Below are 24,158 nucleotides of genomic sequence, written 5' to 3' on the forward strand. Positions count from 1 at the left end.
AAAGGGAAAGGAATTCCAAACCCATGATTCGATACAACTCCTTGGTTGAATATTCCATGACTAATGTAATTGCATGGAACATGTTAATCAGATGCCCATTCTCCTGTACATTTACCTTTCGCTCGCTGTGTTAGGTTCAAGAATATCGCCGGTGGTATACAACCCTCCTCCAATCACCGTGTCGGGTTCAGAATATCGCCGATGTAGTACACACCCCTCATTGAGTATTCAAAAATATAAATATATCCCCTATCCTCGAGAATCTATCAGTCAATCTAGTCAATTATTCAAGCTAAAACCTCCAAAAATGGAGTTCATCTCCGCCTCCATCACTGTTGTCCTTTCTCTCGCTATACTTGCCGTGGCTTCGCCTGCTGAGCTAGAGGAGGCATGTACCGCGAAGGAATGTCATTGTGGAAAGGATTGCTTCAAGTCCTAAGTGGAGGTAAGTTACTCAGACATATTAGTTCTAAGGGCTGAAATTGATTAGGTGGTTATAGCGAAACCATGCCTCAAATTGGAGGTGGTGAATTAGCCGATTCAAACTATGTAGATGATATTGAAAACGCATGTAACCCTGGAGGACACACACTATCAATATGGAATAAGGGATGTGTGGTTGGGCCAGTTATTAAAATCTAAAGTGAACCGACATCAATGAATTTATTTGTATCATGAATTTTAGTTCGACTGTGGCAGATGATATCGTCACATAATAGAGGCCTGTATGACCGAGGAGTTATGTGACCACTCTAGTTTGCTCCCTTATGGGAATAGGACAGGCGGTGATTTGCATGTCGTTGGGCGTTGATGGCCTAAAAGAAGGGGAGAGTAGAAAATGACTGAAATGAAGTATGAATTCTATACCAAGTTGACCGGTCCTAGCAACAGATCAAAACAGAACATCACTTTTCATCATAGCTATTGAATTCAATGCCATAAAAGGCAGATCTTGCGAAATAAGGAAGAAATTTCAAATCCATCTAGGAAATCTCAAAGACTCCCACGACGAGGGAACGAAACACCTTCCACTGCCGGGTGATCCGTGAACCAGCTTACCTTATCACCAGCACCCTGGTTCACCAGAGCCGAAGGAAGACTGGAGCCCTCCTCAAGATCAAAGATCTGCTTGAGGATATCCTTCTTGCCTCCACCGGTCGCAACAAAGCCAATGCTAACAGCGTGGGTAACAACAGGCAGGGTAAGGGTGATACGCTTTGGCGGGGGCTTAGGGGAGTTTGTCTCAGCGGCGACCCAAGCATCCTTCTCGCGCAGCAAGGCGTGGCCAGGGAAGAGTGAGCATGTGTGACCATCGGGTCCGCAGCCCAGGAGGATGAGGTCGAACATGGGCAATTTGACGCTGTCCTTGGCGGCGAACTCGCGCATCAGGTCTGCTTGGTAGAGATCTGCGAGTTCCTGGGGATCGTCATCCTCGACGTGCTTCTCGTCGATGGGGTGGACGACGGGCGAGCCGAGCTCGGCGGGGATTTTGTTCACGAGCTCGTCGTTCAGCAGGCGGTAGTTGCTGTCTTCGTGGTCGAGTGGTACGGCGCGCTCATCGGCGAAGAAGATGTGCCACTTGGAGAAGTGGGGGGTGTCTTCCGGGGAGCCATTGCTGGGGGCGAGGAGGGCTTTGGCCAGAACGGCTGGCAGAGAGCCACCAGAGACGGCAATGCGGAAGGTGTCATGTCGGGAAAGAGCGGAGTTCTGGCAACGGAGGACATAGCCTCGCAATTGCGCAGCTAGTGCATCGGAGGTGGGGAAGCTGTAGAGGTTGGGGTGTCCGGTGGCCATGGTGATATGTGGGTGGGATGGAAATGAGGGGCAAGAGATATTTCGTTTCGTTTTGGTGGGGCAAGATCTGAACAGTATTTGGTTCTAAGCTAGCACGATAAGAGAAGAGGTGAAATCGAGGAAATATGACGTCGCTGGCGAATCTTGGGATTTCGTGATGTTTCCATGGGAGCCTCTCCGCCTTATGTTGTATCGACTTTTTTTTTAAGCCTAAACCGGGATTCAATGGAAATAACTTCATCTTCCATTAATTAACATAATTTTGGGAACTATTCAAATGGTTTAAATAGTTTAAATATATCCGAGATATACTCCTTGACATTGAAAGACATTCCAAAGACACATTTAAAAGACAGAAATTGACGGACTATATATTACAAGTCTAAATAATTGGAAGGCTAGACTAAATCCTAGAGTACCCATGTACGCGTATGTGATGTTTCCAATTTAGTTGGGGATGTGATGATACCCATGTCCTACTATTCGGTCAATAATACTTAAAACGCCGAAATTCCACATAACTGTCGGCATCTAGGTAGCAGCGTTATTTTGCCAACAAGACAGCCTGCGAGCCCATACGTATCAGTAAGAGAAAAGGATAAGTACGATAAGTACCTTTCCGTTTTAGTCCACAGATATTGCCGCCTTTTGCCCACTAAGTATAACTGGGAACGCCTCTACACTGTATGCCAAGCCTTATGGTTTTAGTTCTAATCACATCACTTTATTTCTGTACAACATTGTAAGGTCATCTTTATTTTGTCTCTCAAGAATTCTTTCTCTGATACTCAATCATCCAACCAGCTTCAACAGTATTGTGATTCCTGGTTTCTTATTTTGAACACAACACTTAGCTAGCTTGGTAGACCATGTTGTTTGTATGTGCGCTTTTTCCACCATGAATATGTCCCAGTTGAAATGTAATTCATAGGCCGAGCGAACCTATTGTGGGGGTCGACCCAAATTTGTCTTGTATCTTTAGCCACCATCTGAACCCCAGGCGTTGGAGTACAGACATTTCGTTGTGGTATGAAAGGCTTATTATGGCAGCGGATTCTAGAGGCTGCAAATAGGGAATGTGGAATTCCCGGCATGGCGTCGTTTAGCTGAGCGTGCGTTTGAAGTCGTTTATGGTGTAGTGCGGTCAAATAGCCAACACAGGGCATACTTGTCGGGATCCTTGTTTCAAGCATCTTCAAATAGGTTTTGCGTCGGAATGACGAACGATTCATTTTTTACTTTCTTTTGAGTCTTCTTCTTGGCCTCTTTTCTTCTTTGGATGCGGAGAATATTCTTTTCGTCATGGGGTCCGAATGGTTCAGCTGAATCTGAAATATCGAATGTCCCAGGTGGTTGGTCCCGGGCGACCTCAGCTTGGAGGCGCTTCTTGAGACCCTTGATGGGGTATAATGGGACCATTCTGTGCTTGATGATCGGCCAATGTACATGCTTCGTGGCAGTACTTGGGTTGTCAAGCATTCAGAGAAGCTCAGAGGTGATGCGAGCTTCAAAAACATGGAAGAATTCATCCTTCGGCTCGTGAAACAAAATCAGACGTGACTTCCATGAATGAGCTAGGTGTCCAATGAAAAAAAGCACACGGGTTAGCAAGTAGAGCACTTACTAAATGTATGGGTGGGTGCGACTCTTCACGATGGTATTCCTGGAGCTGTGCAAGGGATAGAAGAACACATAGCAGATATGGGTCCTCGTTCCAGTTTTTTGGCTTGATTTGAGCTATTCGTTTCAGCTGAATTTGCCATCCGGGGATATTAGGACCCCGATCCCTGGGGGCACAAGGCGGAAACATCTCCCGGCGATAGATCTCAACATCAAAATAGTCCATATAGCCAACGATTAACCGTGGTGCTTGGCCGGTTAGCCTGTGACGATAGAGCACGGTGTACTGGGGTCGATGAATCCTTTTATTTGCAAAAAAAAAATACGGCGTTTCACTACACATAATAGATTAGTATTGGCTAAATGAGCCAATGCATTGGAAGGAGCAGCTTGGATTGTTCACCATTTGCTGTCGAGCAAAGGCGGTAGGAGATATTGGAGGCAGCTCACCCAGGGCAGATGATGGCGGCCCCTCGCAAAGCTTTCCTCATAGTTCAAGTGCTCCCTCCCGGCCTCCCTCTCATCATCGGTCAGTTCGCATGTATCTGAGTCAGGCTCGGCTGTTGGCACATAGTCAATATGCTCAAACCGACATCCCAGCATCTCCAGATGACGAGAAGTCCAGCATATTGGTTGAACCAAGAGATAGCGGTGGTGGCTCATGAGTTCAGCAAGTGAAATTACACCAGTAGCTGGCATCTCGGAAATACTTGTATTGTAAAGGCTGAAGGAAATAAGAATACGACGAGTAGTCTAAAATGCGTCTTGACCGCCTTGGGAAGTTGATCGGGAAAATGTCACGGTTTATCCGACCTCAACTAGCAACGTCCCAGATCCAAGGAGTTCACTTATCTTATATTCCCAGTTTCTTAAGCAAAAATAAATTGAACCATTCGCATATTTCCATCTCACATCTACAAACTTGCAAGTTCGGTAGGAATTTATTGATACCAATCCAACTTCCACTAAATCGGGCTTGAATTGGACCCCTAAAGTGTCTTCTAACCTAACAGCGCTAACTTTGTGACCAACTAGATATGCTTGCCCAGGTGGTTATTATTAAGAAAAATGTGACCAACTGTCACTGCTGATAGTGTGAGGAGGCTCGGCGCTTAGGGAAAGGGCTATGCCACTCTTCGGACCCCGGGAACCTATTTAGTTACTAGGCCCAATCTACCCAGGTAGACACCGATCCTGCTATCCTTGAAAGGTATGCTATTGATGCCACATGCTGTAGGCATAATAAAAAACAAGCATTATATCACACAAGATACAGTAAAAATCGCTTAAGTGTAAATAAATGATCTTTTAATAGTCATCAAAAGAACTCTGAAAAGACCGATCTAGGCGGAAACAATATCATGTGCTTTCCTAGGCGCCAACTAAACTAGCTCGTGTTTCTGATAAAAGGAATTATATGAGGCATTTTGGCTATGGATAATATATGCATCTAGTTGGTTCGTTACGTACCTGTCTATCCCCACCCAACAGGCCAGAATTGGGTTTCAATAGTTGTACTCACAAGCTGGCAGTTTCAGATAAGGGGGCCGGCGGTTATGTAGGCGCATATCACCAACACTCTATTCCATGGCTGTGTGGTGTGGCAAGGCAAATATTTACAGAAGAGGTGGTATAAGAAGGCACTGCCTCCCAGTGCAATCATATCATAATCCACCATCTCTCTATCTCAAGTTTGATTTTCAACATGCCTGCCCATTATTTTGACAATTTCACCTCTGCCAGTCAGTTCAAGGACCCAAATCTGAGAACTATTCCTCCAGCAGTCGGTGCGAGTCAGTGGAAGCGGGATCATCTACTTGCCTGTCATGTTATAGTACAAAAACAAAGGCATCGAATTCCTCCAATCTTGGAAGAACACTCGGAATCATCCGATGCAATGTCCTCGGTTGAGATTCAAAACTTCGTGAAGGGCCCCAAAGATATCAACCATTTTCAGCAAAGCGAGCATAGTCTTGTGCGCGATTTCGGCTATAGCACTTCGCTAGCTCAAACTTGGTCAGCACTGGCAACCTTCAAGGGTGATCGTGACCCTCAGAGGAGGCATCTTCCAGATTTCGCCGATGCCGACCATTCCGAGGACTCCAATACGGATTAAGATTCTCGAATGGATACTGCACCCGAATATGGCACTAGTTCTAGGACTGTGACAAGACCGGCGCGTAACACAAAAGCCAACCAAGATCCAGCATTCGTCCGTTCTGGGGACATTCAAATTGGTTCTAGCAGTCCACGGGCTCCAAGTTCTGGCACTGCATCGTCAACGGGTCACATTGACAACGCGGAACACCAACTCCGAGTTACGGTCGAAGAGGACACCCTGCGACTTGTGTCATGTGTCATTCGACATGTTCTGTATTTTGGGGCACCTCAAGAGCAAAACAAGTTGGCAAAAGTCATCGACTTTCGGGATGCCAAGTTAAGAGCTGCGAGACTGGTACCTTCGATGGGCAGTATGAGTGCCACTGATGATGGTGGCCTTTGCCTACGCGCCCGTAATAGAAAGGGCTATTTTGAACTGACAGACGATCGCGTGGCAATTTTGGAAGCCAAGAGAAAGTTACAATCCGAGGATGATAAACTGACCATTTCGGACGAATGTCTAGCCCAGATGACATGCGAAGCTCTGCTGGCTAGGCTGGTTGATAGAAGCTCCCCGGAGACTGTTATAGTCATCCATGCTGCGCAACACTACATTTGCTTTCTCCAATTTTGGATAAGCCACGAGTATCTTGAGGATTTTAATATGGGTAGAGTAAGCTCATGTATTCACGTGGTGGCCACTCCCTGGTACGACCTTAGTAGTGAGTCCAATAGGAAACAGGTAGTCCTCAATCTGTGTGCTATTATGCGGTGGGGAACGGTGCAGAAGCAATGATTTGTTGTTGTGCTCTCTTGTTGCAATCTTGCTGTGTTCTTTTTGTGCTCTTTCTGTGCTATTTGATGTTTCTTTGATGTTTCTTTGATGTTTCTTTGATGTATTGTTGCGGTCTTGTTGGAATGTTGTCGTGATCTCGCTCTTTGCTTTGGCTTATATAGTCAAGTATATGTTATAGAAACCACGTTGTCTTATAACGGAAGATCCTGCTCTTAGAGTTAAGAATAAATCGTTTAAAAGAGATTCGAGCTTTTAGAAGCGGAACAAGCCCTTTTGATAGGGATATAGGTTATTCCTGCTACTCGGGAGACTATGCTTCAAATTATATAACTATGAAATACTCTGTTGAAAGTTCGGACTTACTAAAAGAGATCTACTACCTATCTGCCATTCCCGGCAACTCTCTTCTTCCCGCAAGTGAAGAACAAGCCTCTCTCGGCCCTCTCGACCAATTCATCTTCATTCTACGGAGTTTCAGCGGCGTATATTTGAAATGCGAAACCTGTTTGCCTCAGACAGCTGGCGCATTCTTCGAGACTTGAACCGATGTCTTACCTCGAAGGTAAACATATGAATGTTGAGCGTACACATATGACAAAATGATATAGGAGCACGGTGATTATCCAAAAGTGGCAAAATAAACATTGGGGCAAAATGCTCTTTCGGGTATGGCTGAGTGCCCGGTCCATGCCAAGACCTGAGTAATCAATTAGCAGGTGAACATCCAATCAGAACTAGTCAGTACTGGATATCACGTGATAGTCTAAGTCTGGGCGGGCTGAAATCTACTCAGCCTACTCAAATCATAAAAGCGGCCAAGGTAGGAAAGACCTAAAGGAAATATCGTATGTTGTACTCCGGAGTACTCCGTACGTATAGGTATTGTTATAGGTATTGTTAGACAATTTTAAAAAGCCGAATATTTTCCCTGTTTCATATCCCTTTCTTCAAGTCAAATCATCATCGTCTTAGAAAAACTGGGGTAAACCAAGAAATCACGGGGACGGGGTCAACTCAAAAACATGCGATCCTCCCCCCCCTTTCTCCTTATCCTCCCTCAATATCAAATTCGCTCAAAATGAGCTCTCCTGTGCAAATTACTCCTCAACCTCAGTCTGGCGGTGTTAGTCGTCCATCTGAGGCCTCTCCTCCACAAACCCTCGACATTGTCCGATGTTCCCGTTGCCAACAATCCCTCAGCCTAGGCCAATCAGGCTGCAGCATTGTTCAATTCGGCATGAACTCCTACTACTGTAGCCGCTGCGCAACGAAAGTCGGGTTCGGAGGATGAACGATATTCAAATAAGCCAAACCAAACCAAATCACCAAACCAAATCACCACAACAAACCAAAACCAACTAAACCGGAGAATCTGGGGGAGTCGAGTGGCTGGATCAACATCAAAAACCGTCTTTCAAACCAACAAATCGTTCCCCCGATACGATGAATGGGATAAAATCCTATCTCGATACTTTCGTCGACCTGTTCGAGAATTCCTGGGAGAATGTGCTGGCACTGTCTTAAAGGGAGGATTACAGGGATCGGTACAAGAACCACGGACCGAAGCGGGAGATACCCCCGACACCGAGTACATTGTTCGGACTGCAAAACAACTTAAGCGCTTTTTTTCCATTGCCCTTTGTTATTGCTTTTCACTTCGGCGATCGCCTGGGTTCATTATCCAAGCACTTTCTGATATCATTTTTTTTCATGAAATTTTGTTTGAAATATAACATATACCCTTTGTGAAGTTTTTATACCATTTTTATACCATTTTCATGTTAGTCATATTGAAACCTAAATATTCGTGGCATCCGGGGAATTCAACCCCGTGAGAAAGATATTCTGAGACAACATTCTTTTAAGATCTCCCACACTTTACCAGAAGAGAGGTCCGTAGATATGCGGAAAGACCAGATTGGCCATCTGACCTCCCCTAGAACTCTGTGCTTTGGTCGCGTATCGTCATAGTACAGCTTCGTCTTACATGCTTGGAATGTACGGAGTATGTAGCTCCCTATATGGATGGTCATTTGTCTTTGATATACTTCTATAGTCACACATGCCCTGTATTATGTTTATTGTAGTTATTAGCCCCCCTTCGACTGGCCTGTATAATATAGGGAGGCCTTAGGTACATTATTCCACATACCTCTTTTCAGAGACGGAAAACGCCGACCGCAGACTTTCTGGGACCTGCAGTGTGACTACGTATCTAGGGAGGTATACGTTGTATCTGTGCACATGATGTTCAAGAATTTAGGGTATTGACACCATTGATAATTCTATCCCTCCATCTGCAGGTACTTAAATCAATAGTCGTAATTGATCAAAAAAAGAAAAAAAAATCCACTAGCTACCGAGTATGACTGCTCATCTTAGAGACCCGCTCTGATCGGAGATCCCTCCTGTTCTTAAAATCTATTTCATATTTTCTTTTCTATTTGCTTTTTTCTTTTTCAAAGGTTTCGATCTGACAATAGAGCCAATGTGATGAATACAGGTCCACTCTGCATGTCCATTCTGCATGTCCGATTCATCTAGCGGTGTAACACTCCGTATTAAAGGGCCTCCCAAATGATTTGCCTCCTGTACACGGGTATATCCGGTAACTTGGGAGGTTACTATTTTAATATTAATAACAAAGGAGGGAAGAGCATACATTAGAATAGCCATACAATGCCCTTAGGTGGAACTAGACCCAGGAGGTGGGACGGCAGAACCACACTCTATTGCATTTGGCAGAGCTGAACTCATGGTGAAAATGACATATCTCAGCCAGAAGGAGAAAGGGTCCTGCTTGTTCTCTGATATTACTGGCTACTGCTGATCGCCTTGCCTCGCTATTCGTCCACTTTGTGCAGTATTCTGGGTCCCCATGATTTTCTACTTGCAAGCCATGATCGTAGATTATTACTAGCCCTAAGAAATTAATTAACCATATCATATATCATCACCATTCCTGTGAAACCTCGAGACTTCCTCTTTTCCTTGTTCCAGGACTTTATATAATCTGCTTGATTCTCGTTCAACTCGTGGAGGGGTTTATCTCTTTTCGCTGTTTGTCGGTCAGACCAATTCGTTGACTTGCATTTATCCGGCAGGTAAGAGGAAAGGTAGGCTTGTGCGGTTTGGTTTCTCAAAGATTGCACCTTTATGCTTGGGGATGTCGTCCCTGTGGTCGTCGCAGTCCAAGCAGAGTGGGAATTCAAAGATGTCACCATATTTATATACCTTAAGCTAACGTGGGCCTCTGACAGAGAATACAATTGCCCAAGTTCTGGACTCGACCAAACACCTGGTCGGACAAGTCGAGGCCCGACTGTTTCGCAACGCCAACGGACCAGGATACTTGCAAGCATCGACATCAATACTCCATTTAAATCTATACATCTGAGGTAGTGCGCTTTCGGCACTGAGATACCGAGGTGCATTGCTTTGAGATATCTGCAGTCATGCCTCCTCTCGGTCGTGATAAAGGTCGTCCCAGATCGCGCAGGTCAGATGATGAGTTTGTCGTATTCCTTCAAGGCGTAAGTTTGATATGGAGCATGTCGAATGAGTTTAAAGACTAACAAGAATTCCAGATCCCACCTCATTGCCGCTGGCAGGAACTCAAAGATCTCGTCCGTCAAACAGCACTGCATATTCGCCAGGCAGTAGTATACGATGATAGCCATGGATTTCCCACCGGCCTCGGCCAAATCATCGTCAAGAATGAAGACGAGGCATGGCGAACGTACCGTATGTGTCCATAGCCCGAAACCTCCAATCCTCCACCCTAACACCCAACAGATCGACTTTCAACTAGCGGATGGGACGGCCAGAGTCTGGTCGTCACACTCTCGCGGACCAGTACACCCACCAAGCCCATTGCCGGACCTACCAGAAGTCCCTCAGCCATGATGTCCACAAGCTACGTCTCCGGCCACTCAACCCCTCCATTAGTACATGGAAACATGGCAATGCCCCCATCACCCGTCTCCCCAGAGTGAGTTCACCATATTCCGAAGCATGAAATAAAAGAGAACAAGCTAACCCCCCTCCAGATCTTCCAACCCCGCCACCCCACCATATCCATACCCAGAGTACGGCGTCATGATGGTACCCGTACCAATGCCCCACACATTCATGCCCATGATGCCAGATCCACACGCACCACCAATGCAATACTTCCCCCCATCCCCAGTAATGAACGGCGCCTACGAGCATTGGAACATGATGCCAGGATACCCAATGTCCCCTCCACACATGTACCCAGGCGATAACCCACACTACCACTACAGCGAATCTCGCAAAGGCACGAACCCCAGCTCCCCGTCTTTCTACCCGAATTCTCGAGCTATCACCATCGAGAACTTGAATCCAGTTACTACATGCGCCGACCTAAAAACACTTCTGCGGACAGCTGGCACTGTCCAGAAATGCAACATAATCACCATAGATCCCGCTGATACGAATGCCCAGCTCCGCGCTTCGGTAGCCATGCAAACGGCGGACGAAGCTCAGTGCGCTGTGACAATGTTCAATAATCTGAGCTTCATGGGGTCGCGGATTAGAGTGCGGGTTGATCGTGAGCATCCTGCACGGGCTGTGAGCTGTGATGGGCGTGCTGGATCAGACACCGCGGGATCGGTGAGTGGTAAGGCGGATACCTGTCAGTCGTGGGCTGATGAGATGACTACGGAGACCAATGTCGGTGTTTGTAAGCCGTTGGTGATAGACGGGTCTGGATTGAATAGGTCTGAGATTTTGTGCTCTACGTGATAAAACCGTTATGTATTATTCGTTGATATTCAAACATACATATTTTCTGCTTATGCTCTTCTTATGCTTTTGATGATTTTCCTTGCTTTGGTGTAAATTAGTCTATGCTCTAAGCCATGTTCATTCTTTGACTATACATCCTTTCCCAAAATAGTATCCCTTGCGTGTAGTGCATACTCCTAGCCTTCATAGACCCACCTCTCAGCTCTCCATCGTCACTTATTAAGATTTACTTGTCAAATTCCAATAGATATCTATCTATTCACTTATCATCCCCCAGCTCCACAGACCGCACTATATACAAATCCGTATACGCATTCCTATGCGGACACAACCTCTTCCCAGACGAGATACGTTCCAAAACCCTCCGATCCTCACAAGCCAAAATCCAACTTACCGACTTATCACCTTCCAAAGCCCCCAACAAACACCCAACCAAGACCCCAATCATCCTCGGCCCAAAAGTCGGCTTAGCAGGACATTCAAAAGGTGGACATCCAAACGGCATAAACGCATCTCCCTGCGCCGGCGTAAGAGCAGACCAGCGACTTGGATTAAATCGCTCTGCATCAGAACCCCATATATCGGACCTCAGATGACATCCCTCGATATCAGCAGAGTGGATCTCATAGGATGCACGCAGATCTGACTGATACGCCCGATGTACATGTCTCGTAGGTACGTATAGTCGTAGCGATTCACGGACTATAGCATTCGCACTGGGTGAGCTCTGATCACATGTACCACCTGTTCTATCACTAGACTCGAGTCTAGAGCGACTGTGACATCCAGAGCCCGTGTCAAATTGACGTTTCGTGGAATTTGAAGCAAAAGAAATCATCGTTTGACGCCATAGAGGTACTTCCTTTCCAGTCCCGAATTTCAGCTCTAGGAATGCTCGTAGCACGACACGCCACATTGTCTCAAATGAAGGGAGGATGAGATTTAGTGGGTTATCTTCTGGAAGATCGTGTTTTCCGAAGATATTGGCCAAGGATGTCTTTAGCAATATGTCGTCTTCGAATTTAGGGGTGTCGGTGGATTTTGACTTGGATGATATCCAGACTCGATTTATTGATTGTGCTAGGTTTAGGAGACTCTCGTCGCATGTCTGGTGTTGTGTCTTTTGATCGAATATCTGCCATAGTACGACTTTCAGGGAAAGTATTTGTGCTAGACTGGCGATGTTTATCCGATTGCGGTTGACATTGTGGGATGGATTTTGTTCTTTGTGGGAACTGTTGTTGGGGCTATGATCAAGCTCGGGGAAGCCTTTTTGGATCCAGTTGTCGGTTGTGGCTCTGGCGAACTTGGATACGCTGTGCCATTGCTCGACTGATAAGTTGATCAAGGGTTTGACTTTTTCAACGAACATGCTGGCATGGGCGCTATCTGTTCTTGTAAAGGCGTTGTCGATTCCGAAGGCGATTGGAAGGTGTTTATTTGCTACTGCTTTGGACTGGTTTGGCGAGAGAACATTTTGTTCTGTGGAATTCAAGACGCCGGCAATGATCTGGCGGCATATTGCTGGGTCATTTGATGTGGAATGGGCTTTATGGGACTTGCTCCGTATTACAATGAGAAGAAGTAAGATGGCTAAAAGGATTAGACCTGACATTTCTCTGGTGGGTTGAAGAAGTGGTTGATTAACAGGGCCGTACTTATAAGGCAGATGATAAAAGGATTCTAAATCATGCGGTATGAATGAAGAAGATGGCCTTGTTTGATTTTGTCTTTTCGTCAGTTGTCCCTTTGTGGGAAACAACCTTGGAAGTGTACAAACGGATTCCATGTTGCACATATGTGAGGATATATGAAGATATCTATGGATACGTTATATGGCAGTGACAAACAAGTTTGGGATGCCTGGTCTCAGACTGAAGAAAATTAGGGCTTCGTCCCTTGAACAAACAGGAAAGCTGAATGTTGCACAAAGATCAGTCCGAAAAGGAAAATATCCTGAAGTGCATTCTCAAAAACTAGTAATATTTGTGTACAATCATCAATTCATTCAAACAAGTTCTCTTGGGTGTTCGTCAATGTAAATCTCATATCCCATCCAAAAAAAGTCACCATTACCCAATCGTTGCGATCAATCATATCAAAAAACGCCGCTTTGAAACCCAGGTAGTATGTCATTTATTTCTTTCCGTCAGATTCTCAGCTCAAGCCATGTCTATTTCGCATGGCTAATCATCTCTGCGTAAAGGTCCTCTGGGATCTTACGGACGAGGAGCACTGTCAAAGCAATGATCTCCTTTGCGTCGAGAGGAGGGAATGAGCGAAGGATTTTGTTTGGGCTACTTAGTTAGCTTGTTTGTTAAACAAATCAATAAAATCCCGAAACTTACCTTGGACTTTCGAAAATTAGGTCCCGCATACGGATTAGCTGGGCGACAATGCACAGAATATTCAGGTGTGAACCATATGCAAATAAGAAATCCCACAGGTGCAACACCTCTGGCAATGGAGGTGTGCAGGCACATAGGGTCAATACAGACGGGAATGCATACAGCTCGGCGTGCATACCCTTGGAGAACAGATAGGCTGCAAGCTTGGGCTCCACAATCTCAAGGCATCGGTCAACCAAACGAAGACCCTTGTGGACTCCATCCATAGCGCCGCGGATATAACCTGGACATTCGCGTGTGACAAAGTAGTGAAACAGAGCGAAGGCTTCCACCTCGCTACGGGCAGCATAGAGGAACGGCGCACACAAAACATTCATGCCTTGGACGTACATGGCCGAATCACTCGTGTTACCATTGGTGACCTTCTCTAGCTCCCCGCCGAACGGGGACTCCTCTGCGATGCTGGGTGGCGCATTAAGCTCCATCTCACGGCGCCGAGACGACGGTGGAGACCGGGGTTTCGGCCTGGAATCGTAGAGTTTCCATGCCACGGCATTGAGGAGTCGAATCAAGCTTGCTTCCGTGACTCGGCGTTTGAAGAGAGGATCTGTGGCTAGTGTTCGGAAAGTATCATTGCGAATTTTGGCGTAAGCGGGAGAACGGCCGCGGTGGATAAGAGCAAGGTAGTCATCGGTAGGCATAGGAGGAACATCGAGGAGGATCAACCAAAGATAAATACGATATGGCGACTATCCTCGCAAAATTGTTAGAGATTAATCTTCCAAAACAGACTGAATACCCCTCACCATCCCATCTCCATCAGCGTCCACTCTGCTAGACAAGACGAGGTATTTAAGCTCTCGCAGTGCCTCGTGAGGATTTGAATTCTGTGGTCCATCGCGCAAAAGGTTCTCCAAGAGTGATCGCTTTACTCCAATTCCCGACCCTGTTTTTCGCGCGGGTCGTCTATGAGACGCAGGTGGTGTTTCTGCAGCTTCACGAGAAGCCGCATCGCTATTTGATCGAGCTCGGCGATGCGCGCGCGCTCGGGTTGCAGCACCAGGAGTTGCTGCCGATACAGTGCCAGCTTGGTTTGAGGCAGCTTGGCTAGAGGCCTGGGTCTGAGCAATGAGCGCGCTAGAGGTTGACAGCACTTGGTGGGATTGTATCTTTCGCAGGGTTCGCATGGTTCGCGGTGATGCGGGTGTGTCGGGGCCCGGAACACCGAGAGCCCAGGAGGGCTGAGGTTTGGCCATATTTCAATCAAGTCTGCATTGGAGGGCCACCGACAGACATCTTTAAGAAAGGGGTAAGATGAGCGCAGTTGATGAGGTGGAGTGTATGAGATCGCGGTGGCTGGAGCTTTTCTGCCGATGAAATGCGGAAGGCGTTGCTAGGACATATAGTTCCACTTTAACTACTCCATATTTACTTCGCTTTTACCAAAAATTCCTGGTAACTGTATAACTAATAACTAATGATACATGACCATTCATGACATGATTTGTATAGTCTGACCTTTGCTACTACAGCCTTGAAATCTGTCAACTGCCAAAACGTTAGACCCATAACGCCAATTCAATTGAAACCCATCTTCATAGTCGCAGTTCATGCATGTGCTGCATCTCCTTCATGTTTCACATTATTTCCATTTTCCCCACCCATGACGCTGCGCACAAAGTCATGATACTGGAAAACCTCGCCCCTCTTACCCATCCCGCCTGACTTCGCTCCCCGACCTATAAATGCTGGGCGGCCTATAAACCCATTGAAGACTTCATCGATCTGTCTTTCAGTCAATCGCTCCTCTCCGTCTTCGGGTGAGGTATGTAGTAGAGCATCACGTAACTCGGCGACGTCGATTTGCCCGTTGTCGTCGTCATCAAACGCAGCAAGAGCGTTGAGAAGCTCTTGGGAAGGCGACATTGATGCCATTAGCCCAGAAAGTGTATTAAGGAAGGTCGGGAAGTTCATAGTTTGGCTTGACCCGGGGGGGAAGAAGCGCGAGAGCGTGGATGGAGACGAGTCTTGACCTGTTCAAACACTCAGGTTAATTCCTCAAGTCAATTTCAGGAAAAGATGGATATATTTCTTCCTACCCAAAGTTGTCAACACATCAATCACATCATCTTTGTCCACAAGGCCATCGTTATCCCGATCGAGAACCTGGAAAGCTTCTCTGATCTCCCTCACTTGTTGCGCCGGCAGCTTTCCCGCCGCGTCACTAGCTGGGCCTGCAAAACCACCCGTCCTTGACCCAAGAATTGGTGATGAGCTGCCTGGTGACCGTGCTCCTTTCGTTGGGGAAGGAGGGAGCTGTCTGCCAAAGTTCGGCTGGGGAATGGGCCGCTCGCTCTTCGGAGAGCGCGATTCGCCATCCTCCACTGTATATGATTGATTGAGCTTGCTGGGAGATACCATAGGTGTATATGCTCGACTGGGAGAGCTTCCCGGAGTGCCCCCTGTGCGAGTGGCCGAGGGTGGGGAGTTTGGAGTCGACGGGCGCCGGAACGGGGATGCTCTCGGCGACCCAAAGGATAATGGCGATGGTTTGAATGTAGGGTTATTGGCCTAGACCATTGTTGGTTAGCCTTGAACACCTATTCCATTTATCAAAAACATCAATTACCATGGTGGAAATGGTACGTGAGCTGAATTATGAATTGTAAACAGCTATGACGAAGGTTTGCTTATCGATGGGTGTAAACAAGCCTCGGGCTGGCACAACAACATGATTCTGCCACCGTCTTCCCCACCGCCCATACTATCTATATAAATATACGGAGTACTCCATAGACATTTTTCCTGTAATTAAATGATCCTTAGTTTTGATATTTATGAACATTGAATTTTTCTGTGATTAGTTGGGATGTAAAGACTATATGGAATCTAGACAGAATAGACCCTGGCTGACTGGGTGCTGCATAAATTTGAAGTGTGCATAATGCATTAGGAATCGTACTCGTCACATATGTATCCTTGATTGGCTACAAAGGTCCAATAATGAAGGTTAAGATGAGTGCAAGCTAAGTCGTGAATTTAGCCTCTCTTTAGGTACTCGGTATGTATAACATTCAAAGGTTCTGTAACAAGGCTGCCTTTCGCTATTTTATATCAATCAAGACACCTAGAAAATGGCCAGTGTTGTTTTTGGCAGATATTGCAATAGGACTGAACAATTGGACATGTTAATTTTGTCACAAAGTATAAATAGGAAGATCTACAATGTAAGGAAGAAGAAAAAAGGAGATTGGATTCTGATAGATCTATGTTCAACCTTGGAAGGAATGTTATGGATCCTCTTATCGGCCTTATCGTCTCTCCACTGTGGAGAAAGTCCTTTTTCTTAACCCCTCTTAACCCCTGAACAGTTAAGGACAATTAATTATTGGCCTTGCTTTTTGCTTGTTTTGTGCGCTATGTTCAATTTATAGATTTGCCTGGAGCAATCCTCTTTTAACCCATAAGATGGCCACAACACTACCATATCGACCGTCAAACGACTCCCTCTCCACTTCGAATAACCGCCAAACAAGTGGCCTTCCTCGGCTCTCGCCTGCGGCCTCCTTTATCGGACGCTCTCCCAGCAGCTCACACGGCTCTCTTCGAAGAACATCCACTGAGAATGCGACCTCAAGCTTCAAGCCACGCCGCTGTAAAGCGCAATATCCGCTCGACTCGCCGGAGCGCCATGTGGAGTACATTCTGGTTGCGTCCTTCCATATTGATCGAGGTCCAATTATGGAACACCAGTATCCCGCTGCAATTAGTGGGGACGAGAGCATGCTTGCAGAGCTGATGCTGCCGGATCAGACGCATGTGCGGAGTCAGGATTGGACCATGTTCTTCTTACACAAAGACACCAGTGGCGATGAAGAAACGGATTCAGCGGGTGGGAAGAAGAAAAAGAAGCGGAAATCACAATACCATGCAAACCAGGAGGGAGCCGATATTCAAGACGAGAGCCAGGAAGAGATCTCCGATGACCCCGACAGCAGCGATGACGAGGGTGGTGAAGGACCACCCTTGATGTATGTGCTCAATCTTGTGAACACAAAGCAGGATAACACTGTCCGAAGGTAAGTCGTACTAATTCATCTCAATTTGCGGGTACTAACAGTGAACAGAGGTGCAGTGGTCAAGGCAATGGCAATCTGTACGCGACATTCTTTCCTCCACATCTACAAAGTAAGCAGCTATGTCACTCCTAGCACTATCACCCAAGCAATTCTGACTATTGTACAGCCTTTACTCCTCCTAGCGCTGGAGGACTACTTCAAATCCCCATTCCCCGAAACTCTAGCATCGCTTTATGACGCCGTTAACGCCATGGATCTTTCGTTAATGCCAAAAATGTCAATCCTTGAGCGCCATATATTGCAATCTAGCAATACGAAGGATATGTTCCTGGAGAAATTCGAGCAAATGATCCGCCAGAGGGAAGAAGAAGAACTCCAGGATGGGGAATGTCCACCATCACCGAAGAGAGTAAGCCGATACGCCCTACCGCGGGATACACATGAGTATGAGTCGAAAGTGGTTTACAACGATATCCCCATTCCGGTCAAAATTCCGACAGTGATTTGGCCGGAGACTGTTGGAGACTTTTCCCTCATCAAGCTCATTCAGACATTCGCCGTGCCACATGCCACAACCCCCCAGCCTTTCCCAGCGCATCCCCATTTGACAACCAGCGGACCATTTACACACCCCGTTATTGTTCTTGTCAACGCTATCCTCACTCAAAAGCGAGTGGTATTTCTAGGACACAACCGACCATCGGGAGAAGTTGCAGAGGCGGTCCTGGCGGCCTGCGCTCTTGCATCCGGTGGCATTCTGCGTGGATTTACTCGACACGCATTTCCTTATACTGATCTATCCAAAATCGACGATCTCCTGAAGGTGCCTGGGTTTATTGCAGGAGTCACAAATCCTACATTTGCCAACCATCCTGAATGGTGGGACGTTTTGTGCGACCTCCCCACGGGTCGCATCAAGATCTCAACTCACGTTGAATCTGCCCCGGTAACGGAAGGGCTTCTATTCTTCCAGCAGCAGAACTCCCTCCTACCCAGCAGTGCACCCAGCACGACAAACGACCCAACAGGTGACACATTATTCATGGAAGACATCCTCCGTAGCATCAGCCAACGCCACGGCGAGAATGCCGTCCGCGCGAAATGGCGAGCCTACATAACGAAATTTGTGCGCGTCGCCGCAGCCTTCGAAGAAGCAGTCTACGGCGCCTCAAACCTCTATATCATCGGCCCAGGCGAAGAACTCTCCCCAGACAGCCCAACAGGCCATCAAAGCGACGCATCAGACCCAACAACTCTCCGCGGGCACGGATACGTGTGGACAGACGAAATAGCCAAACAGCGCGAGCTCTCGGCTTCCGTCTCCCGAATTGAAGGCTGGCGCAATACCCGTTCTTACTACTCCTATATCCAAGACATCGCAGCAATGTACTATCCCGCGCGCCCAATCCAACGCCCGGACATCCACCACCACCACGACCGCCTCCGTGCCTTAAAACTCTCTCACTCCGAAGCCGCCTCCATCTACCTCGCTCTCTCCCACTCTGTCAAGGACTATGCCGGTATCTGCCAGCTTTTGACCGTTGCACCGGAGAACCAGGCCGGTCTCTTTTATGTCAGTATGGGCCTGTTCCATCCGGACCAGGTCGTCCGTGAAGCGACAGCCGATCTTCTCGACCGCATCGCCGTACACCCAGCTGGCCGCCATTTCTGGACGCATGTTGGCCGCTTCGCCAAGCTAGCGTATATTCGTGTCAAACGAGAACGGGATGCCGCTACACAGAGTCCTATTTCTGGTGGTGGGTCGCCAGTTCCGACGAGTCCTGGGGCTAGCTTTGGGGCTGAACGGGGTGAACCCCAGAGTCTTGTTGGCGTTGCTATGGGAGGTGGGATGAAGAGGAGGAGCTGATGAGTTCTTATGGTCTTTTTTAAATAACATTTTCTTGTCAGCGAGCGTTTTTCTGTGTTGTTTTGCTATCTTTGCCAGATTCTTCATACGTGACGAACTATGCGCACTTGAATCATGATTTCAGATGGGATTTGTTTGTTTTTATATTGTGAATATGTTTGTGAATACTCATACTGTCTGGCGTCTGAGAAATACATTATTGACCCAGTCTTTTTGACATTAGCGAATCTCAACAGAAACGAATCGAGTCACCCAGATACGGAAGTGAAAGAAAATAACAGAGTGAATAACTGCTAAACAATATGGACAAAATCACCAATTAGATACAAATCATATCAGAAAGCCAAAAAAAAACGCGCTCGCTGACATCAACCATGGCCATACCCACCAGGGCAGACGGACTCAAAAACATAAAGAGTGTATGAACAAGAAAGACAACAGAATTATCATCAAACCCCTGTCATGACACCAACAACCAAAGCCATGACAGTAACAATCCCAAGATTAGGCAACAACCCAACCCCGGCCCCAGCCAAGACATCCACGGACCCAACCGTGATATTAGTAGCCGCAAAGCCCTCCCCACAATGCGCATTGACAATCCTCGCCGAGGGAAGATAAGTCGTATCAAGCGACTGCCCATCCCGTTTCGCCCACCCCGAAAAAATATCCATAGTCGCCTTCAAACACTTCGTACAACTCGGTACAGCACCGACAGTAAGCGGCGTCCCGAGCGGCATCAAGTACACGCTGTAATCATCTGGTGCGGTGGAATTCGACACCGCATCGACGAAACAGTAGTCTTTCGTTGATGGGTTCGTGAGACAGGTTGCGCGGTACATGGGTTCGTATGCGACGAGATCGCGATACATGCCCCTCACGACGGAGTTGCCATTTTCATAGTCCGAACCGCAGTTCTCGGGTTTGAGGAGGTCGATGGCGAGGCTGGTCAGTGTTGAGGCGCATTGCGCTACATTGCTTGAGCAGGATGTGTCGAGGAGGAGAGATGTGGCGGGTGCGGAACTTAGGGTGTGGAAGAAGGCGTTTGAGTTTTGGATTAGGAGGGAGATGGCGTTGCAATCTGTTATTGTTGTATTTGCGCGCCAGTTGGTGAAGAAGTCGATGCAGGTGCTTGCGTTGGCGAAGTTGTAGGACAGTGTGTCGAAGGGTTTGGGCGTTCCATTTGGGGTGTCTGGTGCTGTCACGATTGTTCGCCGGTTTATTGTTGGTTGATCATTTGAGATCTCCCCACTTTGGGGCGATGGTATGGACAGGTCTGTGGGTTCCACGGACTGGGCCCATACGGGTGATTGACAGAGAATAAAAATTAGAATTATGAAGTTGTAGATGTGGTAAAGACGGGACATTTTGGTGTGTGGACTTGTCGAGGATACATGCAAGTATGAATTATCAACAAGACAAGTAAGCGAGGTCGTATGTTAATGAGTGGACTGTTGGAAAACAAAGAAGTGTTTATTCCAACATTATGATATCAAAAGAGTGACGATCATTTCATTGAAAGGAGTGACTGGGAAGATTTTCCCTATGGTGTAAGATGAAGAAGTCGAAAGTACATGAGGGTAGGGAAGTAGAAAAAGCCTAAAGGGACTTTTCCTTTAGTTCTTCGCATTTAGCAACGGCCAAGGCCGAGAACGTTTTGCCAATGCGCTAAAGTTATCCGAAGAATACCACTAGCATGAACTAGACCGTTCGGTGGAACTTGTCTTTGCTCAGGGGGTGAGATCCATTGTCTTTATCAGGAGTAGGGCGAGAGTGGAAAAAAGAGTCTCAGCCCTTTTCTGATTTGACTTTCATAGTTCTTCCTGACTGGTCGAAGTATTATTAGACCAGAGCATTTGGAAAATGAGGAAGTGAGATTTCTGATCAACGGAGATTTTATGCGGATTTGGGTCAAGTCTAAATATTGACAAACCACATAGTATAGCATGTCTAATTCTATAGTTCTAGTCCATACCTCTATATCATTAATATATTCACTATTAATATATTCAAATCTATCTGGATTTGATATTTCTGATAACTCCCGAAATCGGCCAATTAGGTAAGTGGAATTTCGGCAAATCCCCCCGGCCCCCACACAGAGTCATAGCCATATGGACTTGATAGACTCCCTCTCTATTTCTCTATAATTACTCAAATATGGATTCATTAGTACCTGAGACAAGGGTTCTGGCTGTTGCTAGCCATGTAAGTGAAATTGACCCCTCCTTCAAACAGATAAACTGACAACTCACTAGGTTGTCTACGGGTATGTGGCAAGTCTGATAACGCGGGTTATCATATCTAGAAGACACCATTGGGGTCACTAACGTCTATCCAGCCATGTTGGAAATACAATGGCAACATTCGTCATGCAATCCCTCGGCTGCGAAGTCGCCGCATTGAACACTGTCCACTTCAGTACGTTGCCATCCCATCTTAACAATCCAGCCTGACTCACATGCAATTGCAGGTAACCACACAGGCTATCGCCAATTCAAGGGAACCCGTGCCACTGCACAGGAAATTTCAGATCTCTACCAAGGCCTGTGCCAGAGTAATCTCACAGACTTCGATGTCATGCTATCGGGTTACGCCCCGAGTGCAGCAGCTGTGGAATCAGTAGGCACCATCGGTATTGATCTGCAAGAGAAGGCAGAGAAGAAGCCCGGGTCATTCTTCTGGGGTAAGTAACCCTCGCTATCCATCCGAGTACAAATGCTGATTATAATGTTAGTCCTGGACCCGGTCATGGGCGACCAAGGCCGGCTATATGTCAATGACGATGTAGTCCCCGCATACAAGAAAATCATCCCCTTTGCGGATCTGATTTTGCCTAACCAATTTGAAGCAGAGTAAGCCATCCCCAAACAGAAAGATACGCACAGTCTAATATATAATATAGGACCCTCTCCGGCATCAAAATAACTTCACTAGCCACCCTGGCTTCAGCAGTAACAGCCATCCATAAGCTCTACTCAGTTCCGCACGTGATAATCACTTCAGTGCAACTTTTCAAACTCTCCCAATCAGGCGCAACCCCTTCGCCACCAGAGAATTTCCTAACAGTAATCGGCTCGACCATGCGCTCCGATGGGGTCCCGCGACTCTTCCGCGTTGACGTGCCCGCATTAGACTGCTTCTTCAGCGGGACGGGCGATATGTTCGCGGCGCTGACCGTCGCGCGTCTAAGCGAGGCCGTTTCCGCAGTGGAGGGTCTGCGCACGACCAAGTCGTGGGTTTCGCCTGACGACGTTGCCGCTACGGATCTCCCGCTAGCTAAGGCGACTATCAAGGTTCTATCTAGTATGCATAGCATTCTAGAGCGGACGCTAGAGAGTCGTGATGCGGAGCTAGCAATTGCTGTGCCTGCGTCGGAGGGAGAGGCTTCAGCGGAGGAATTGGAGAAGAGGGATTATTTGCGTAGGACTAAGGCTGCTGAGGTTAGGCTTGTGAGGAACACGCGGTTTTTGCGGGATCCGAAGATTATATTTGAGGCGTTGGAGTGGAAGAAGGAGGATCTTGCACCAAGGAATACGCCATAATCTGCTTGGAAACAAGAAGAATACTTTTTAGTGTTCTTGCGGTTTGCCCTTTGATCCTGCACCAAGATGGATCAGGTTGATTTTAATATGTTTTCACCGCAGCTAGTGTGGCTCCCAGTGTTGAACAGGAGATGGGGATCTGCGGTAGTTTTTGGTGGGGGTTTATATATATAACATATTTTGCATGTGGCATAGATAGAAGGATTTCGGGAGCATTAGATGAAGTCCGGGTGGCATCTCTATACCGGTTCGGTCTGTACATAGATTATTGAATCAAGCATGGAATCTTGTATGTTTTGTTCATTCAAACAATGTCTCGAATGCATGTAATCGTAACTAGGTTCTTTTTAATCTCAGAACCCATCTATCTTTTTTCCGTTATCCTCCCAACTTTTTACCGAGGTATGCACGCTTAAATGCCAGTGCTACCGAATCCACCCGCTCCGCGGACACTCTCCTCCAGCTCCTCGACAACGCTCACTTCAGGGGTGTAGATCTAGAACAGGTCAGACATGTCACATTACATACAACATTATTAATATGCACTCACCCGCTCCAGAACCAGCTGGGCAACACGATCACCCGTCTTGATAGGGAAGTCGACGTCAGAGTGGTTGAACAGAAGCACCTTGACCTCACCGCGGTAGTCCGCATCAATGACACCAGCACCGGTGTCAATGAAGTGCTTAGCAGCAAGACCGCTACGGGGAGCAATGCGGCCGTAAGTTCCCTCAGGCACAGCAATAGCAATACCGGTATCAACGGCGCCCTTACCCTTAGCGGGGATGACAGTCTCCTTTGCAGCGTAGATGTCGTACCCAGCGGCAAAAGCCGAGCCGCGTGTCGGGGCCTGGGCAGACTCAACAAGCTTCTTAACAAGCAGCGGGGGCAGCGGCTGCTGGATCGAGGTGACAGCGGTGGTAGTCATTGTGTCGGGCTTTGATCGCTTCGGCAGCGGGGAGGCAGGCAAGGAAGGCGGGTTGTGCTGGACGGATTTCTCTTGTGGTGGCGGGGTTGTCTCTTTGGTCATGGTAAACACGAAATGGAGGATTGAAGATCGAGAATCGAGTGGATAGAGCAATCAATTGGTAAAAAATCACAGGGCCCACAGTTGAATCGACGCCCCTAGCTTCACGAAAATTGCGGTGAGCTCTGCGCGTTTCACCGCTGGGACGCGTCGGGTGTTTGTTCTGTTTGTTTCCTCCCCGCTCTCAAGAGCGGCGACGCCGAGGAGCTGTT

At 47.2% G+C, this 24,158-nt stretch overlaps 9 protein-coding genes across 9 annotated transcripts; 4 read left to right on the forward strand and 5 right to left on the reverse strand.

Annotated features, from left to right (window-relative positions):
• Positions 1-993: 993 nt before the first annotated feature.
• Positions 994-1,794, reverse strand: PGRI_076620 (6-phosphogluconolactonase; the record flags this gene model as incomplete). Its single annotated transcript, XM_040795376.1, has 1 exon — positions 994-1,794. The coding sequence occupies one exon, from the start codon at positions 1,792-1,794 to the stop codon at positions 994-996; it is 801 nt and encodes a 266-aa protein (XP_040653053.1).
• Positions 1,795-5,119: 3,325 nt separating this feature from the next.
• On the forward strand, positions 5,120-5,530 carry PGRI_076630 (uncharacterized protein; the record flags this gene model as incomplete). Its single annotated transcript, XM_040795377.1, has 1 exon — positions 5,120-5,530. One exon carries the CDS (start codon positions 5,120-5,122, stop codon positions 5,528-5,530), a length of 411 nt encoding a protein of 136 aa, XP_040653054.1.
• Positions 5,531-9,765: 4,235 nt separating this feature from the next.
• On the forward strand, positions 9,766-11,077 carry PGRI_076640 (Nucleotide-binding, alpha-beta plait; the record flags this gene model as incomplete). Its single annotated transcript, XM_040795378.1, has 4 exons — positions 9,766-9,843; positions 9,898-10,054; positions 10,106-10,301; positions 10,360-11,077. 4 exons carry the CDS (start codon positions 9,766-9,768, stop codon positions 11,075-11,077), a joined length of 1,149 nt encoding a protein of 382 aa, XP_040653055.1.
• A 2,176-nt stretch (positions 11,078-13,253) lies between these two features.
• Positions 13,254-14,684, reverse strand: PGRI_076650 (TBC domain-containing protein; the record flags this gene model as incomplete). Its single annotated transcript, XM_040795379.1, has 3 exons — positions 13,254-13,377; positions 13,429-14,177; positions 14,235-14,684. The coding sequence occupies 3 exons, from the start codon at positions 14,682-14,684 to the stop codon at positions 13,254-13,256; spliced, it is 1,323 nt and encodes a 440-aa protein (XP_040653056.1).
• Positions 14,685-15,036: 352 nt separating this feature from the next.
• PGRI_076660 (uncharacterized protein) lies at positions 15,037-16,060 on the reverse strand (the record flags this gene model as incomplete). Its single annotated transcript, XM_040795380.1, has 3 exons — positions 15,037-15,461; positions 15,528-15,999; positions 16,058-16,060. The coding sequence occupies 3 exons, from the start codon at positions 16,058-16,060 to the stop codon at positions 15,037-15,039; spliced, it is 900 nt and encodes a 299-aa protein (XP_040653057.1).
• An 836-nt stretch (positions 16,061-16,896) lies between these two features.
• PGRI_076670 (AFI1/MesA family protein) lies at positions 16,897-19,374 on the forward strand (the record flags this gene model as incomplete). The annotated part of the gene is made up of 3 exons (XM_040795381.1): positions 16,897-17,507; positions 17,556-17,616; positions 17,674-19,374. 3 exons carry the CDS (start codon positions 16,897-16,899, stop codon positions 19,372-19,374), a joined length of 2,373 nt encoding a protein of 790 aa, XP_040653058.1.
• A 449-nt stretch (positions 19,375-19,823) lies between these two features.
• On the reverse strand, positions 19,824-20,741 carry PGRI_076680 (uncharacterized protein; the record flags this gene model as incomplete). The annotated part of the gene is made up of 1 exon (XM_040795382.1): positions 19,824-20,741. One exon carries the CDS (start codon positions 20,739-20,741, stop codon positions 19,824-19,826), a length of 918 nt encoding a protein of 305 aa, XP_040653059.1.
• A 793-nt stretch (positions 20,742-21,534) lies between these two features.
• On the forward strand, positions 21,535-22,919 carry PGRI_076690 (pyridoxal kinase; the record flags this gene model as incomplete). Its single annotated transcript, XM_040795383.1, has 6 exons — positions 21,535-21,582; positions 21,633-21,643; positions 21,716-21,795; positions 21,848-22,060; positions 22,112-22,229; positions 22,280-22,919. 6 exons carry the CDS (start codon positions 21,535-21,537, stop codon positions 22,917-22,919), a joined length of 1,110 nt encoding a protein of 369 aa, XP_040653060.1.
• Positions 22,920-23,331: 412 nt separating this feature from the next.
• On the reverse strand, positions 23,332-23,949 carry PGRI_076700 (DeoxyUTP pyrophosphatase; the record flags this gene model as incomplete). Its single annotated transcript, XM_040795384.1, has 2 exons — positions 23,332-23,415; positions 23,470-23,949. The coding sequence occupies 2 exons, from the start codon at positions 23,947-23,949 to the stop codon at positions 23,332-23,334; spliced, it is 564 nt and encodes a 187-aa protein (XP_040653061.1).
• Positions 23,950-24,158: the final 209 nt, after the last annotated feature.

This window comes from Penicillium griseofulvum (assembly GCF_001561935.1).
Source record: "Penicillium griseofulvum strain PG3 chromosome Unknown contig_6, whole genome shotgun sequence".
NCBI classification, from domain to species: Eukaryota; Fungi; Ascomycota; class Eurotiomycetes; order Eurotiales; family Aspergillaceae; genus Penicillium; species Penicillium griseofulvum.